Source organism: Aegilops tauschii, chromosome 5 (assembly GCF_002575655.3).
Source record: "Aegilops tauschii subsp. strangulata cultivar AL8/78 chromosome 5, Aet v6.0, whole genome shotgun sequence".
Classification (NCBI taxonomy): Eukaryota; Viridiplantae; Streptophyta; class Magnoliopsida; order Poales; family Poaceae; genus Aegilops; species Aegilops tauschii.
The window spans coordinates 383,324,235-383,342,742 of NC_053039.3; the positions used below are offsets into that span (position 1 = coordinate 383,324,235).

Here is an 18,508-nt window from a genome sequence, read left to right on the forward strand (position 1 = left end):
CGGTCTGCGGCTGCTTCACCACTTTGCGGAAGCGAGCCGCCTTCGCGGCCGCCTCTTCCCGCCTGGTGGCTGCCGCCCCGCCCCTGGGCTTCTTCGTTCGGCTGCCGAACAAGCCCTGGGCGGCGCGACGCTTCTGGCCTCCACCCCGAGCAGGCTGCGCGCCGGAGGAGCCCGCGCCGCGTCCGGATGCCGGCTGGCGGCGCGGGACGGCTTCGGCTTCATCCTCGTCCGGCCAGTCGTCGAAGGTAGCAGTGAACCCGGAGCCGCCTGCTTCGCCGCCGGCCGGCTCGACGGCGTCGTCCATATGGACCGCCCCCAGGTCGGGGTCCTCCAGGTCGTGTTCGGTCCGGTCGGGGACGAAGCGATGCTCCGCGTCTGACCCGCTGGCCGGCCGAAGCAGAGGGCTCTGTCGAAGAACAAGCCGACTAAGTTAGAGTCGGCCCAGAGGAACTCGGCAACAAGGCTGAGAGAGAGAGAGAGAGAAAAGGAGACAAGGGGAGCGTACCGTAGGCGGAGGATTGGCACAGCTATATGGCTCCTTGCCGAATTGCCACTCTTCAGAGAGTTGGCAGTTGGCGAGGTAGTTCACCATGTAGGCGACCTCGTGCCGCGGCATCTCCTTGGTGCACATTCGGCCCGGATCGAGCTGGCCGCTCATCTGACAGATCAGATGAGGCCGGCTCTGGAGCGGAAGAACCCGGCGCGTGACGAACGCGGCAAGGAGGTCGGGCCCCGTCAGGCCCTCCGACTGGACCATCACCCGCAATCGGGCGATGGCGGCGTTTCCTGCCTGCGACAGCGTCACGGCCCAGAAGGACCACTGGGGCAGCCTGCCCGCCGGTGGGCCGGCTACGTAAGCCGGCAGGTTGATGTAGTCGCCCCGCGGAGCGATGTTCCGCACGTAGAAGTACGACTTCTGCCACTTCTTCACCGATTGGATTAGCGTGATGACGGGGAAGGGGTTGTCGGCGCCCGATCTCCGCGACGCGATGAAGGCGCCAGTATGAGCCGGCACGCCCCTGCTGCGCCTGCCCAGCTTCGACTGGAAAAGCTCCCCCCAGAGCTCAAGGGTGGGGAGGACGCCGAGATAGCCCTCGCACAGGGTGACGAAGGCAGACAGCAGCACCACCGCGTTGGGGGTGAGATGGTGCGGCTGGAGCTGATAGAATTCGAGCCAGGAGCGGAAGAAGGCGCTCACTGGCAAGCCGAAGCCGCGCAAGAAGTGCGAGCGGAAGACCACCCGCTCGCCCTCCTGCGGCCTCGGCGAGATTTCCTTCGCCGGCGCAAGGCGGACCTCCACTTTGTCCGCGCCGGGCAGCCGCCGCGTGTCGCGGAGGAAGTCGACGTGGTCGTCATGGACGATGGAGCCGTCCCAATCCCCGCCAAGCTGCTCTACGAGGGGAGGCATGGCGAGAGCTAGCACGGCGGCGGAGGAGCGTGCGGTGGAAGGGCGCGGCGGCGAGGCACTGTCGCGAGAACGAGCGAGGAAAGAAGACGGTGGAAGTAGGAGGAGCGTGCGAGGGCCTGCCGCCCTCCACCTCCCCCTACTTATAGCCTCACAAGGCCGAAGAGGCCGGACGTGGGGGGGAAGACGTGGGATTAACTGCGCCCACTCCCCCCACGTCTCGCGATTATAGCGCATAAATGCGAGCCGAAACTGCCGCATGGAACGTGCGGACGGTTTCGGGATACAAAGGATCCGCGCCTGGGCCGGGGCGCGGACGTGGCGGGTCCCCGCCCTGCGGCGACGTCCCGTCACGCGCGTGGGCTGGCAGGCTTTCCGGCCACGTGGTTCGCCAACGGCCCGCGGCCCGGTGCACGTGCCTGCGGGTTGCTGCCCTCCGACTCCAGAAGATTTCGACTCGGGCGGCGCACCTGACCAAGGCCGGCTCCCAGCTGCCGGCTTGTCAAGATAGGAAGCTGATCGAGCTTCTCAACCCCTGCTCCACCTCGAAGCCCAATCAGCTTCGGGGACTACTGTCGGAGTAATTGGCCACGGGTAGCCGAACCGACTACCCCTGGCTCTTCAGAAATATTATCAGGCCTTTGGGCCTTCAAGCACTCCAAGCATTTGGGCCGCCTTCCCTGGCGGGCTACCTCTGAAGCCGACTCCCGGAAGGCGACCCAGCCTCGAGCAACCTCTCCCCCGGACGACTACGGGGTGGCCGACTCCAAGAAGCCGGCCAAGAGGGACGCCGGCTCCTAGTAGCCGGCCGAGACCACAACCACCAAAGTTGTTCCCACATAACGGCGACACGACGGGGTGTGGCCACAGTGCGGCCCCACTACCAATGAAGCCCGAGGCGGGCATGGCTACAGGAGGCCGTACGGGATGGCCGTCTCCCGTGCGGCTCGACACTGTAGCCATGCTAGCCTCGACGTCATCCACGACCCACTCTTGTACGGCCCAAGGACTGCGGGCCCCTTCAGCCAGAGAGAGGCGTGAAGGCGGCCCGGCCTTTCCCAGTCGGCCCAGAGCATAGCCGGCCTCCAGAAGCCGGCTACTCCCTTCCTTGAAGCAGGAGCCCCATTAAGGAGACAAGACAAGGTAAGGCTATGGTGATAGCCCCCGAGACGGCTCACTGTAGCCACGCTTACCTCGACAAAGCCCTCGTCATCATAGGCGAGGCTACAGTAAGCGGCCGCCGACAAGACCCTAGGCGGTGGGGCCGGCCTGTCGACCAAGTAGCCGGCAGCCGGCGGGACCCACCAGCCGGCGGGGCCCAGCAGCCGGCGGAGAAGCCGGCGAGCGTAGACACTGACGGCTGGGACCAGTTCCCAGTCAGATTACCATTGTACCCCCGGGGGGTAGGCCTATATAAACCCCCCGGAGCACCCATGCAAAGGGTTGGCACCCAAGCACAGTTGGCCTCTGAGCATAGAGCTGCCTTCTAAGCATAGCACACACCATAGATAGAGAGAAGCAAGAGCTAGCCTTGTTCTTCTTCTCCCTTGATCTCAACAGCTCTAGGAGCGATTGTAGCTACCCTTTATCGATCTAGTGATCATGCAGAGACCCCGCAGAGCAGGACTAGGGGTGTTATCTCCTCGGAGAGCCCCAAACCTGGGTAAGATTCGCCGGCGTGCATGTCTTCGCCTCATCCCGTTTCCGGGCACCGGCGACGTTTTATTGGCTCCCACAATGATAAGCCATCCCTTGGCATATGTCGCACCAACCACCCGACAGGGCGCCCGCACCAGTTTAAAAGCCGCGGCGCGGCTGCTGTTTCGAACTCCTCTCTATAGCAGGCTTCTAGGCCTAACTTTGGCGCGCTGCCCGTTTAGCCTCCTAGCCCTTCTGGGCTTGTATTTGCAGACCTGAGGGTTGGAAGGCCAAGCGGGCAGCGCCCCAACAATTTTTTTTGCTGTATTTAGTTTTTTTTTTTTTTTATTTATTTTTTTTTGTTTCTACTTACAACAAAAAACTTATTTATTTTATTTTATTTTGTTTCTAATTAATTATTTATTTTACTATATGATAATTCTTTTTGCTATTAAAGTTTCTATCAAAAAAAGTTCTTTATGAATTTTTTTTGCTGTATTTAGTTTTTTTGTTTTTTTTTGCTTTATTTATTTTGTTTTGTTTCTACTTACAACAAAAAACTTATTTATTTTATTTTATTTTGTTTCTAATTACTTATTTATTTTACTTTATGATAATTCTTTTTGCTATTAAAGTTTCTATCAAAAAAAGTTCTTTATGAAAATTCTTTTTGCTTTTAATGATTTTGAACAGAAAATACTTCGATAATTTTAGTTGCATCAATTTTATATGATTTTTGTTTCAATAATAATAGAGGTTTCTTATAATGTTTTGAACAGAAAATACTTTGTTAATTTTAGTTTCATAAATTTTATAAGGTGCGGTGCGCCTGAGCTGTCGAGCTCCTCTCTAAAGCAGGCTTACGGGCCTAACGTCTCTGTACATGCCCGTGGGCCTACTGGGCCTTCTGCGGGCCTGAATCCTGGCCCATGGATGGGTTTCTAATCGTATTCAGGCCGTGGTGGCCCAGTAAGTGGCATAATTTTTAGCTATAAGACCCTAAAATTGAAAAACATTTCAAATGAACTCTGAAAAGGTTGAAAGTTGGCATGGTATCATCATTTCATCCACATAGCACGTGCAAGAAAGTTGAGAGGGTTACGGCAAAAACTAGATGCACTTCTTGTACAAAATGGACAATGGTATCATACTCGTCTATTACAAAGTTGGCATGGTATCATCATAATAGTTCCGGGAGAAAGTCTTCACTTTTTCTTCGCTTGTGTCATTTGCTTATTGCGCCGTAACCATGGATAATCTTCATCGTTTATCACGATGCTTGGGTCAGCCTTGACTTTGAAGGGAGGAATTTCATGAAACTTTTCATAATCTTCAGACATGTCTGTCTTGCCCTCCACTCCCACAATGTCCCTTTTTCCTGAAAGAACTATGTGGCGCTTTGGCTCATCGTATGATGTATTCGCTTCCTTATCTTTTCTTTTCCTCGGTCTGGTAGACATGTCCTTCACATAGATAACCTGTGCCACATCATTGGCTAGGACGAACGGTTCGTCAGTGTACCCAAGATTGTTCAGATCCACTGTTGTCATTCCGTACTGTGGGTCTACCTGTACCCCGCCTCCTAACAGATTGACCCATTTGCACTTAAACAAAGGGGCCTTAAAATCATGTCCGTAGTCAAGTTCCCATATGTCCATTATGTAACCATAATATGTGTCCTTTCCCCTCTGGGTTGCTGCATCAAAGCGGACACCGCTGTTTTGGTTGGTGCTCTTTTGATCTTGGGCGATCGTGTAAAATGTATTCCCATTTATCTCGTATCCTTTGTAAGTCAATACAGTCGAAGATGGTCCCCTGGACAACGAGTACAACTCATCACAAACAGTGGTGTCACCTCTGAGACGTGTTTCCAACCAACTGCTGAAAGTCCTGATGTGTTCACATGTAATCCAGTCGTCACACTGCTTCGGGTGTTTGGAGCGCAGACTGTTCTTGTGTTCATCGACATACGGGGTCACCAAGGTAGAGTTCTGTAGAACTGTGTAGTGTGCTTGAGACCAAGAATATCCGTCCCTGCATATTATTGAGTCCCCCCCTCCAAGCGTGCCTTTTCCAGTCAGTCTCCCCTCATACTGCGATTTATGGAGACCTATCTTCTTAAGGCCAGGAATGAAGTCAACACAAAACCCAATGACATCCTCTGTTTGATGGCCCATGGAGATGCTTCCTTCTGGCCTAGCGCGGTTACGGACATATTTCTCTAGGACTCCCATGAACCTCTCAAAGGGGAACATATTGTGTAGAAATACGGGCCCCAGAATGACAATCTCGTCGACTAGATGAACTAGGACGTGCGTCATGATATTGAAGAAGGATGGTGGGAACACCAGCTCGAAACTGACAAGACATTGCGCCACATCACTCCTTAGCCTTGGTATGATTTCTGGATCGATCACCTTCTGAGAGATTGCATTGAGGAATGCACATAGCTTCACACTGGCTAATCGGACGTTTTCCGGTAGAAGCCCCCTCAATGCAACCGGAAGCAGTTGCGTCATAATCACGTCGCAGTCATGAGACTTTAGGTTCTGGAACTTTTTCTCTGGCATATTTATTATTCCCTTTATATTCGACGAGAAGCCAGTCGGGACCTTCATACTGAGCAGGCATTCAAAGAAGATTTCTTTCTCTTCTTTCGTAAGAGCGTAGCTGGCAGGACCTTCGTACTGCTTCGGAGGCATGCCGTCTTTTTCGTGCAAACGTTGCAGGTCCTCCCGTGCCTCAGGTGTATCTTTTGTCTTGCCATACACGCCCAAGAAGCCTAGCAGGTTCACGCAAAGGTTCTTCGTCACGTGCATCACGTCGATTGAAGAGCGGACCTCTAGCTCTTTCCAGTAGGGTAGGTCCCAAAATATAGATTTCTTCTTCCACATGGGTGCGTGTCCCTCAGCGTCATTCGGAACAGCTAGTCCGTCGGGACCCTTTCCAAAGATTACGTGTAAATCATTGACCATAGCAAGTACGTGATCACCGGTACGCATGGCGGGCTTCTTCCAGTGATCTGCCTCGCCTTTGAAATGCTTGCCTTTCTTTCGACATTGATGGTTGGTCGGAAGAAATCGACGATGGCCCAGGTACACATTCTTCCTGCTTTTGTCCAGGTATATACTTTCAGTGTCATCTAAACAGTGCATGCATGCGTGGTATCCCTTGTTTGTCTATCCTGAAAGGTTACTGAGAGCGGGCCAATCGTTGATGGTTACAAACAGCAACGCGTGCAGGTTAAATTCCTCCTGTTTGTGCTCATCCCACGTACGTACACCGTTTCCATTCCACAGCTGTAAAAGTTCTTCAACTAATGGCCTTAGGTACACATCAATGTCGTTGCCGGGTTGCTTAGGGCCTTGGATGAGAACTGGCATCATAATGAACTTCCGCTTCATGCACATCCAAGGAGGAAGGTTATACATACATAGAGTCACGGGCCAGGTGCTGTGATTGCTGCTCTACTCCCGGAAAGGATTAATGCCATCCGTGCTTAAACCAAACCATACGTTCCTTGGGTCAGCTGCAAACTCAGCCCAGTACTTTCTCTCGATTTTTCTCCACTGCGACTCGTCAGCGGGTGCTCTCAACTTCCCGTCTTTCTTATGGTCCTCACTGTGCCATCGCATCAACTTGGCATGCTCTTTGTTTCTGAACAGACGTTTCAACCGTGGTATTATAGGAGCATACCACATCACCTTCGCAGGAACCCTCTTCCTGGGGGGCTCGCCGTCAACATCACCAGGGTCATCTCGTCTGATCTTATACCGCAATGCACCGCATACCGGGCATGCGTTCAGATCCTTGTACGCACCGCGGTAGAGGATGCAGTCATTAGGGCATGCATGTATCTTCTGCACCTCCAATCCTAGAGGGCATACGACCTTCTTTGCTGCGTATGTACTGTCGGGCAATTCGTTATCCTTTGGAAGCTTCTTCTTCAATATTTTCAATAGCTTCTCAAATCCTTTGTCAGGCACAGCATTCTCTGCCTTCCACTGCAGCAATTCCAGTACGGTACCGAGCTTTGTGTTGCCATCTTCGCAATTGGGGTACAACCCTTTTTTGTGATCCTCTAACATGCGATCGAACTTCAGCTTCTCCTTTTGACTTTCGCATTGCGTCCTTGCATCGACTATGACCCGGCGGAGATCATCATCATCGGGCACTGGTTCCTCTTGATCTTCAGTAGCTTCCCCCCTTGCAGCATCATTGGGCACATCGTCTGGTTCCTCTTGATCTTCAGCAGCTTCCCCCGTTGCAGCATCACCGTATTCAGGGGGCACATAGTTGTCATCGTCCTCTTCTTCTTCGCCGTCTTCCATCATAACCCCTATTTCTGCGTGCCTCGTCCAAACATTATAGTGTGGCATGAAACCCTTGTAAAGCAGGTGGGTGTGAAGGATTTTCCGGTCAGAGTAAGACTTCGTATTCCCACATATAGGGCATGGACAACACATAAAACCATTCTGCTTGTTTGCCTCAGCCACTTCGAGAAAATCATGCACGCCCTTAATGTACTCGGAGGTGTGTCTGTCACCGTACATCCATTGCCGGTTCATCTGCGTGCATTATATATAATTAAGTGTGTCAAAAACCATTACAGAACATCATGAATAGATAATTAAGTGACCAAATTAATAGAAGTTCATCATCACATTAGAACCAAAGTACATACATAGTTCTCATCTAACAACATATATATAGCTCTCCAGAGCATCTAATTAATTAAACCATACATTGAAACTATGTAAAACATTTCAATGCGAAAACAAATGCGATCATAATTGCAACCAAGGTAACAATTGATCCAACGGCATAATGATACCAAGCCTCGGTATGAATGGCATATTTTCTAATCTTTCTAATCTTCAAGCGCATTGCATCCATCTTGATCTTGTGATCATCGACGACATCCGCAACATGCAACTCCAATATCATCTTCTCCTCCTCAATTTTTTTTATTTTTTCTTCAAGTAATTGTTTTCTTCTTCAACTAAATTTAACCTCTCGACAATAGGGTCGGTTAGAATTTCCGGTTCAACCACCTCCTAGATAAATAAAATCTATGTCACGTTGGTCGGTATATTTGTCATAAACAATAAATGAACCAAATAGTTATAAAAAGATAATATATACCACATCCGAATCATAGACAGGACGAGGGCCGACGGGGGCGGATACCAAAACCATCGCACTATGTAATAAGAAGGAATAATAAAAGTAACAAAATTAGACAAGTAACTATCTAAAGTAAGAATTTTTTTCCTTTCAGAAAGAAGATAAGAACAAGAGGCTCACCACGGTGGTGCTGGCGACGAGATCGGCGCGGGCGATCGACGGCGGTGAAGACGGGGACGGGACGGGACGAACCGCTAAACCTAGACAAATCTCGGGGAAAATGGAGCTCGGAGGTCGAGTTTCGAGAGGACAAAGATTAACTAGTGTGGCTCAGACATTTCATCGAACACCTCATGTGCATAGGAGGTGAGCTAGAGCACCCAAATGCCCTCCCCTCGCCGGCCAGAAAAAACAGAGCACTGTGGAGTGCTCTACTGTGGCGATGGGGTATATATAGGGAACTCTTTGGTCCCGGTTCGTGGCACCAACCGGGACTAAAGGCCTTTGGTCCCCATTGGTGCCACGAACCGGGACCAATGCCCCCTTTAGTCCCGGTTGGTGGCACCAACTGGGACCAAAGGCCTTGTGCTGCCCCGCGTCAAAAGTTTAGTCCCACCTCGCTAGTTGAGAGAGCTCGATAGTGGTTTATAAGCGCTGCTGCGCCCACCCTCTCGAACTCCTCTCAACTGCAGGTTTTCGGGCCTAACTGTTCTCTTTGCCTATGGGGCCTACTGGGCCTTCTGCGGGCCTAAATCCTGGCCCATGGATGGGTTTCTAGTCGTATTCAGGCCGTTGTGGCCCAGTAGGTGGCATACTTTTTTTCCTCTGTTTTTTTTTCTCTTTTGCTTTATTTGTTTTGTTTTGTTTCTACTTACAACAAAAAACTTATTTATTTTATTTCTAATTACTTATGTATTTTACTTTAATTATTTTTTATTTATTTATTTTACTGCTGCTATTTTTACTTAATTTATTAAGGTTTATTTATTGTAGTTACTATAGTTTATTTTATTAAGGTTTATTTAGTTTTATTTATTTTATTAAGGTTTATTTATTTTATAAATATAAAAAATGAACATAGATGCGGTTATAGAGAAAATTAAACCTAAATTCATAGTAAATTTCTATGAAATTTACTGTGAATTTAGGTCAAATTCCCTGTATAAGGGCATCTATTTTCACTTTAAGAGAAGCTCAACAAGGCATAGAGGGACGGGCTTATAAACTAGTGTGAGCGCCCTTCGGTTGGCGAGGTGGGACTAAACACTGGTCGCAACTAGGACCAGCCCTTTAGTCCCGGTTTGTGGTAGGAACTGGGACTAAAGGGTGGTGGGCCAGGAGCGTGGCCCATTGGTCCCGGTTTGTCCCACCAACCGGGACCAACGGGTCCGGACGAACCGGGACCAATGCCCCCATGAGGCCCGGCAGGCCCCTGGCCGCACGAACCGGGACCAATGCTCACATTAGTCCCGGTTCGTGACTGAACCGGGACTAATGTGAATATTGCCCTGTGACCAAAGGCCAGTTTTCTACTAGTGTAGGCCACAACCAACTGCCCCGGGGCCACGGAGGGGAGATGCCACGAACGAGGAAAGCACAGGCGGCCCAGCAGGCCCAGCCCGTTCCATCCCAGGAACAGAAAGGCCCACCAAGGCCCGCGTCCCCACGTCATCCACCAACCAAGCAGGATCTAGGGTTTGCCCGACGCCCACCACCCCACCCACCGGCGCGGCAGCCGCCGCCGGCAGCGGCCACGACCGGAGAGGCGAAGGCGGAGCGGTGACAGCAGACGGAGAGCCCAGGGCCAGCGTCAGTCACCGCAACGACAGAGGGAGAAGAGCCAAGGATGCCACGAGCAGGAGACGAGGGCGGACACTTACCAGATTTGCGTCGGCGACGGCCGACGCGCTGCCACCCCGAAGAGCCAATCGGCGACGCCACCGGCCTGCCCCGACCCCCCGGAGCAAACTTCCGGACCCGGGCTGGCGCCCGAACGGCCGGCACCGCCGACACCACGACGGACGGGGCATCATCCTCCAAATCAGAGGACAGCACATCCTCATCCCCTGGAGCCTAGAAACGGGACCCAGAGAACACCGACGACGCCCCCGGGCGGCCCGCCGTGGTCGGAGAGCCAGGGAAATCCACCAACAAGCTAGGAGACGAGGTGGCCGGTGGAGGGGATAGGGGGGAGGCGGGACCAAGGGAGGAAGAGGGCGGGGAGCGGGGAGGAGATGGGAGGGGGAGAGAACCCATCCAGAGAGGAAAAGGACAATGTTTTTACCACGGCTGTTGATGTAATAGGCCGATGACTCATGAGCGACGATGAGTTGTCAGGTGCCTGGCTGTCACTCCTCCGGATTGCGCTCAGCCACCAGCTGGGTGGGCTTTCTCAACCAAAATTTTGGGACGCGAAGAACAAGCTCCGCGGGCGGGTGATTGAACATCGAGTATGGATCAAACTGAAGGTGGAGGAGCTGCAGCAGCGCCCCTAGTTCCTGGCGATGTTGTGCCGGGAGACTCTGGTTGGTCTGTGTTCGTTTCGAACAAGGCGCTGCAACAGAGAGAGGCACAGGAGATGAAGCAATTGGAGGATGGGATGCAGCAGCTGACATCCAACCAAATAATGGGATGCATGCACCAGTTTCTGTGGATCAATAATAATGGTTACAATCCAACCAAAAACCTGTGTTCTTGTTGGAATTCATGTATCTTTTGGACTAAGATGCTTAGATTTCGGGACTCGGGCGTGGCGTCGTGAACTCATGTTGTTGTAGTCTCAGATCCCTTGTGTTGTGAACCGATGGATGTGCAAGACCCCTATGTGGTATATGACACCCTGCTATATATGGTGGCTGTTAAGACTTGTATATGAGACATGGTGATGAAACTAGCTGCATGCATGCATTCATAGCTCGGCATGTTTGTATTACATGGTTTGCATTCAGTTTCGTAGTTGCAGCATGTTTATTGAAGCTGCTCAATGTACAGTGTCACACTCGGATGGAAACCTGCATCTCCAAGATTCATCTCCAGCTGCTGATGCCCGTAGGTTTTCCTTGGGTAGCTCCTTACAAGTTGATACCGTCCTATGCCAGGCATGCCCAAGGAGTTAACATACTTGTAGATTTCCCTTATTGTGTCCGTGTGACGGAAGCTCTGCTGCCTTCTCTCGCCATTGGGAAATCTTATCATTATCTGCACAAAAATTGGCAAAATAAAAGCTCTGACAGTATGTGACGTAAATAAAAGCAGTGTTGAACAGACCTTTATGCATAATTGGAACACTTTCTATGTAGGCAAAAAAATTGAATCTGAAACTTCCCTGCTCATGAGTTTTGAACTTTTGATACTATCTTTTTGTCGCTATCTATCGCGGGTTGTACCGCAGATTTCTGTTAGTTTTCTTACCTTGGTATTTGCTTCTGTTCTGTGTGAAGGCGCAGTTTCCTTATGCGTGGGTGCTCTGATCTGGGTTGTCCTGGTAGTTTCTCCACCTGCCTGGCCAGGATATTTTGTGCTTGGCTTTGCCTTTGCCTTTGGCTTCACAGCTCCCTCCTGAAAACTCTTTGCCAATCTTTCTTTTTCCTGCACTGACACAGCTAAATGAGACATCCGAGTCTGAGGAACAGGACATGTACATTGTACAGCACTACAGAAGGAAAATTGCTCTTGGACCTGATCCTTCCGAAGTGACTCGAGGTAAGCTGCGTCCTGCTCTTGTCGCAGCCGTAGAGCCGATCTCCTCCTCTCTTCCTCCTCAGCCCTAGAGGCTCTGAACGCCGCAGCTTGCTCATCAGCCAACGAGGCTCGAAAAGCAACACGTTGCTCATCGATGGTTCTCTGCAACATCTCCACGAGCTCCGACGGCGTAACCGGCCCTTCTACCTGCGAGGAGACAAGATATGTTGTAGTTCTCGATAAAAAGATGAGAAATTCAATTGTACTATTGACTTGTACCCCCTCTGTAACCTAATATAAGACTTGTTACATCACTACTTAGTTTAGAGAGAGAGTACTTAATTCTCATACGATGGGACGCTAAGCTCCATCTGTTTCTTGATACTGTGAACTCCAATACTATCGGCTTCGTACCCGTTGTAGGACTGTGATGCTTTCGCTGGAGACCGGGGCGACGACGGCGCAGAAGGGGAAGCTACCAGGCTGCAGCGACGCGGCCATGCCCGACCCTTCTCCTCTGCCGGTGACCGCGCCCCAGGACACGAAGTTGGCGTCGAGGAACTCCACCACCACGTCCGAGCAGAGCGTGCCCCGGCAGAAGGGCTCGGTGTACGGGTGGCCCGGGTCGTGGAGGTACACGAACACATGCTTGCCCTCTCGCCGGGCGATCGCCAGGACCTCGCTGAGCCGGCACCCGTAGAAGAACGGGTGGTGGCCGCCGTACTGCTGCTCGAACGCGCTGAAGAAGAACAGCTCCTCCGGCACGAAGGGCGGAGGAGAAGCTGGAAGAGGAGGCCCCTGCGGCGGCGGCTGGTGGTGCTGGACCTGGATGCCCCCGGGGCGGCTCCTCGGAGCCCGGCGGGCTATCGACCTCGACAGCCCTTCGACGATGCTGGACGGGAACCTCGCGAGGTTCCTGGCGAAGCCGCTGCGGTAGTTCCGTGAGCTCCCGCCTGCGCCATCCCTCGCCGAGCTTGAAGACATGCTACAGCGATGACTCCTCTGTGGCTACGGATTGCTCAGGAACCTGAAGTGAGGCGCTTGCTGAGCGTCTCCACTGTGTGCATTTTGCTCTTGCCAATTAAAGCGGCTGCGTGCACTCCGGATTAAGAAAATGATATATGCTTTGCTTTGTTAAAGAAGGGAAATAAAGGGAGCGCATTGGGTTTGCTTTCTGCTTTGTCTTATGCACTTTGAAGCAAACGACATCGGATTCTTCACTGGTGTGTCGATGCTTTAGAGCACCAGTGAGGAATTTGAGAAGTGTACGACAAGCTAGCTGCAATGCCTCCTTGCAACAGCCCAAGAAACATGTGTAAGCCGAGATTCATCATCAAGATCCATAGGTGTTTGGATTTTAAGTTTAAAAAAATCTCAAAAAAATATATGGGATCTTAAGTTACTACAAGGCCAGGGCGGGGTTTGGATTCAAATCTTTAGGAATAAACACGTTTGTGATGGTAGAGCGGAAATGTTGCCTTATACTCGGAAATCCCAATTCTCCAAGAATATTGGCAAGGTGCAACATTTGCTACATCTTGGCACGTGCTTTGAGGTCCACGACGACCACATGACTGCCTTTTAGCTCAACGTATGGATTGGGAACGATCCTCTCGCTACTAGGATCCCTCGCCTTTTTGCCATTGCCAAAAGTTGCTCGCGCCTGGGTTGGTGGAGATGGGCCCCCTGTTTCAAGAGAAAATATCACATGAAAACCAAGTTTCAAAGAAAACTTCATGAAAATCATGTTTGAAAGTTTCAAAAAATTCTGAAAAATAATTCAGGATGTTAAGAGGGTGATGTTCTATGCTAAGTTCAAACACATTACCATTTACGAGCTATGAAAAGAAGAAATTCAGTGATGAATAGTGACGTTTACTCTTCGGCATTATTCAATATTTATTTTGTTTTTTCCTCCCTCATAAATGGTAATTTGTTTGAACTCATGAATTTCATGTACTAATAGAACATCACACTCTTAAGATCCCTTTTTTTTTGAGATTTTTTGAAACTTCAAAACGTTGATTCCATGTGGTTTCCACCGAAACTTGATCTGCATGTGATATTCTTTCCCGTTTTAAACGCTCATTGGGTTCGTTAGACCTGGCCGAACGGGACGGGTTGGTCGGCGTGCTGGTAGGGAGGCGCATCTTCAACGGACATGATTTCGCCAGCAGGCGCCTAGAGTTGTTGGGCCATTTCTCTATGGGATCATTAATTCATTATACAAAGAAATCTTCAAGAATTTTGGAGTATGTGACACTATAGTTATTTGGAAAGCGCGTATTCCGGCTAAAATCAAGATTTTCCTTTGGCGGATCACTCAAGACCGTGCCCCTAGCAGGGATCAGATCCTCAAACAGCATAGGACGGACGATGGCAAATTTGTGTTGTGCGGACAGGATGAGACCTGTGACCACATCTTGATTCAGTGTGTAGTGGCACAATTTGTGTGGAGTGTTGTTCGTGAAGCAATCGAGGCATCGTGGAAACCGTCCAGCTTTGTGGAGTTTCACTCTCTTCCCAAAAAGGCTTTCGCCGCTTTATATATAAAGCATCGACCAACAACAACCCGGTACAAACGCATGCCATCACAACACACGCACACATTCAAGGCAAGATACATAAGTGCTGCGCGCAGCAACACCACCCCAAGCACTACAAGAGCAGCCGGGTCCTCGACCATGAACACGCCACCGTGAAGAGATGAAGCCGCATATGACGAACCGTGGGCTTCAAGGCGGTGCCTTCAGGAAGGATACGACACCGGAGCGCCGCCACCGCCCGACCCGAGAGTCAGAGTTTCGCCTAGAGCAACACGATGGGCAATGATGGCCGCGACGACGCCTTCAAGAAGGGGACGAGCTTCGCCGCCGCCGGTCCGTCCGAAGATAGAGCAGGTTTTCACCCCGGCCAATACTCACCGCCACCGAACGCCACACCCCGGCGACCATGCCGCCCACACGACCATGGTCACTGGGCAGCACCAAGGCACGGGCTTTGCCCATGAGCACTGCGACACCACCACCAGGGCCGCCGCCCCGGCATCCAAGACCTCGACGCCACCTCACTAGTTACCCAGCGCCACGCCACCTATAGAGACGGGTGGACAGGCCCCGCCTTTCGCACCCCTGAGCTGCCCCCAACTGGCCGCCATCGGCCCGTCCTGCTGCCGGGCGCGAGACGGGCGCGGTCCTGCTGCCGGGCGCGAGACGAGCACGGTCCAGCTGCCGGGCGTGAGACGGGCGATGGACCACGGCTGGGAAAAGCCCGGTCCTTCGACGGAAGTGGTGCGCGGGCGACGGGGAGAGGAATCGAAGGCCGCCGCACGCCTCCTATAGACGAACCGACGCCGAAACATGTCAGCCGCCGCCACAGCCGACTTGCCAAGCTACCGTAGATCCCTCCACGGCCAGAGCAGCCGCCACACCAGACCACTGCCCATCCCGCGCTGCCCGCCGGACTCCAGCCGTTGAATCCGCCGGGCACGCAGCCACCAGATCAGCCAGCGCACCGGCCGCGCTACCTGCGCCGCCGCACGCACCACCACACACCTGTGCCACCACCTCCCCCAGCCAGGACGGCCAAGGCAGAGGCGGCCGCGCCGCCCACGGCCCGCGTCGCCCGGAGGGCCAGATCCGGCCGAGCCGCCACCGCATCCCGCCCCCAAGCACGCCCGTCACGCTGCCGCCACGCCGCCGCCACTGCACCGGCGCGCCGCCGCGCTACCGCGCCCGCCGTCAAGCGGTGCACCACGACCCGCCAGCCCCGGCTCGCCCCGAGATCGACGCGTGAGGGGACAGGGACTCCCCACCGCCGCCAGCGACGACCAGGCTTCGCCTAGCCGCGCCCTCTGGCGCAGCGAGGGGAGAGGGGAAGAAGGAGGGGGGACCGGTGGCGGCTAGGGTTTCCTCCCGGTCGCGCGCGGGGTGACTCAGGAGGGGGACGAGGGGGGGGAGGGGGCTCAACTCTCCATCCACATCAAATTCTTGATCTTGCTCTCGTTTCACTGTCTTGTGACGGGAACTCGGGGCAGCAATTGCAAATTAGCCTACAATGTGTTCACTGTTCTTGCTTGGTCCTTATGGACAGATAGGAACGAAGGCTCCTGGAGGGGATTGCATTGAATGAAGTCATGTACGACGCGCCGGGTCTCCAAGGCGGCGCCTTCAAGAAGGGAGCGACACCGGAGCGCCGCCACCGCCTAATCCAAGGATCAAGGTTTCTCTCGAAGCAACATGGAGGAAGAAGAGTAACCACAACGTCGCCTTCAAGAAGGAAACGACACCCACACAGGCACCGCTATCGTCGGCCTGGCAGAGCCAGGCCAGGTTTACCCCCGACAAGCACTTCTCCTCCGAGACGTAGTACAACAGGCCACATATGCCCGCTGCGCCAACACCACCAACCATAGCACTCTGGCCACCACGTCGCCCGCACGACCATGGCACCCAGGCAACACCCGAGCCGCGAGCTCCGTCCCCGAGCACTGCTGCTCCCACCACCAAGGCCATCCGCCCCTTTATCCATAGCTCCACCGCCATCCTCGCCCCATGCTTACAACCAAGATGACAAAAGGGTAGGGAAGGGACCTCCTTCCCCACCCCTGCACAGCCCCCAAGTCCATACCCACCCCCGAGTCGGCTAGATTTGGCGACCATCGCCCCGCCATGCCCCTCCCGGGCAAATGCGAGCTCCCCGGTAGCACACCGCCACCAAATGGGAGGCAGGGACGATGCCATGGCACCCTTGCCAACGGATCATCCCTCAACAGCGGGCAAAGCTGGGAAAAGTCCAGCCCTTTGGGCATCCTGCATACACATAGCTTGAGGACGGAGCGGACCTGCTCTCGGACTGGTGCCTCCACCGGAAGACCATGCCATCCACCGCCGCTACACATGCCGGAAGCAGCAGTTGCTGCACCACCCGCGGCAAAGACGGCCACGAAGGCAGCAACATGCTCGCAGCGCCCAGATCTGGGCCGCCAGCCCCGCCCCGCGCCTGGGCCCCTCGGCATCGCCAGCCCTTGCCAGCCGCCCACCAAGGACAACCACCACACCCCGCCGCCAAAGCCCGCAGATCGGGAGCTCCCATCGCCGGGTCGCCACCATGCCATGGAGGCCGGGAGAACCGGGCGGGGGCTGCCCAGGGAACCGCCCCGCTGTCGCCGTCATTGGAGCCCACCGGGCTTCGCCGGCGGCGGCGCGACGAGAAGGGGGATGGGGGGAAGCCGCGTGGGAGTCGCCCCCCAGTGTCGCCAAAGAGGAGGGCATATTTGAGTTCAATGAATTACTCAAATATGCCCTCCTCTCTGGCGACACGGGGGCGACTGGACCTCGGAAAGGCAAAAATAAAGAGAAAAGGGTGATTGACTTATAGATGGGAACAAAAGCTTCACAAAATCATTTTGAAATGATGAAATAACTTATTAAGAACCTTAGCTATCTAGACCATGCAAAATGTTGCTAAATTAAACTGAAACAACCTTACCGCAGTGGGTGTTATGGAGAAGTATGGTAGAGATTAAATTAGCAATGGCATGTTGCAAGTGTCCGAGTATTACATGAGTACCGTCTTGTGTCCATATATAGACAATATCGTTCCATCTATACAATAAAAATGAATATGAACCTTGACGTTGGCTAGCGCATGGGATCTTATAGGCCTTGGATGCAATTAGTGAAACTGAAAAAACAACAACAGCACTTGACTGCAAAGTTACTTGTATGTACGCTTAAAAGCTTCGCTTGATCGATCAAGATGCCGAAGTTTCGTTTGCCCGACCGCTATGTTCCTAAATGTGCAGAGCAAATTATTTTTTGAATCAAGGAATTAAAGTAGAAAGAAGAATATCATGCTGTTTGTGGCACTTGCAAGGTCTGCCATGCTACGGTGGCATCCTGAGAAATAATCTTCAGAGATACCCATTACTAACACACTCACGCACATAATGGCCCTTGGCTGATTGATTTGGCTGGCTGCAAACACAAGCACACAGAACACAAAAATTCAGTTGATGGTCACACGTATGCATCGTACTCATATCAATTCTTTAGAGAGTTTTTGCAGTACATCATACTACCGCTGGGACCGAGTAGTATTGAATTATCTCAGCCGTTGATAAGATGGGTAGTTTGGTATTTTATTTGTTTCGTAATATGTAAAATCCCTTGCCTAAGACCACCCTCGTCAGGCCTCATCGTTGCCGTCGTCGCTCATCTGCTGCGCCTAGCCAACAATCAATCACACTTCGGAGCTCATGGCATCCGTTCGCCCTATTGGCGTTGACGAAGTAGCTGCCATCGTTCTGGACACCTGGCGTCGTTGTGGCCGCCGGCAACGGCGACGGCGCCGCAGCGCCGACGTTCCGCTTGGTCCGCGACACCGCTGATGCTTCTCGTCATGGGCAATGTGTGAGCTTTGCCGGGGTATGCTGTACGTCGAGCTTTCCGCCTAGGCATGTAGTTCTTCGCTGCCTGTATGGGCAACTTAGCATCACTACTGGGACGCGCGTCGCTTGTGACAACGGGATCATCTGACGTGTTCCGGCGAAATTAGATCGGGGTGCCTTTGATCGTACTGGCCTCGTACATGGTGATTTCCTCGGGGCCTAAAATACTGTCCGGCAAGGGTCGATCCACTATGTACAGTCGTGAA

The 18,508-nt window shown here is 52.8% G+C and overlaps 1 protein-coding gene across 1 annotated transcript; it reads right to left on the reverse strand.

Annotated features, from left to right (window-relative positions):
* Positions 1-10,796: 10,796 nt before the first annotated feature.
* LOC109786132 (plant UBX domain-containing protein 10) lies at positions 10,797-13,257 on the reverse strand. The gene is made up of 4 exons (XM_020344706.4): positions 12,266-13,257; positions 11,849-12,058; positions 11,582-11,758; positions 10,797-11,368 (listed from the first exon to the last, which is right to left on the reverse strand). The coding sequence occupies exons 1-4, from the start codon at positions 12,833-12,835 to the stop codon at positions 11,138-11,140; spliced, it is 1,188 nt and encodes a 395-aa protein (XP_020200295.1). The 5' UTR covers positions 12,836-13,257; the 3' UTR covers positions 10,797-11,137.
* Positions 13,258-18,508: the final 5,251 nt, after the last annotated feature.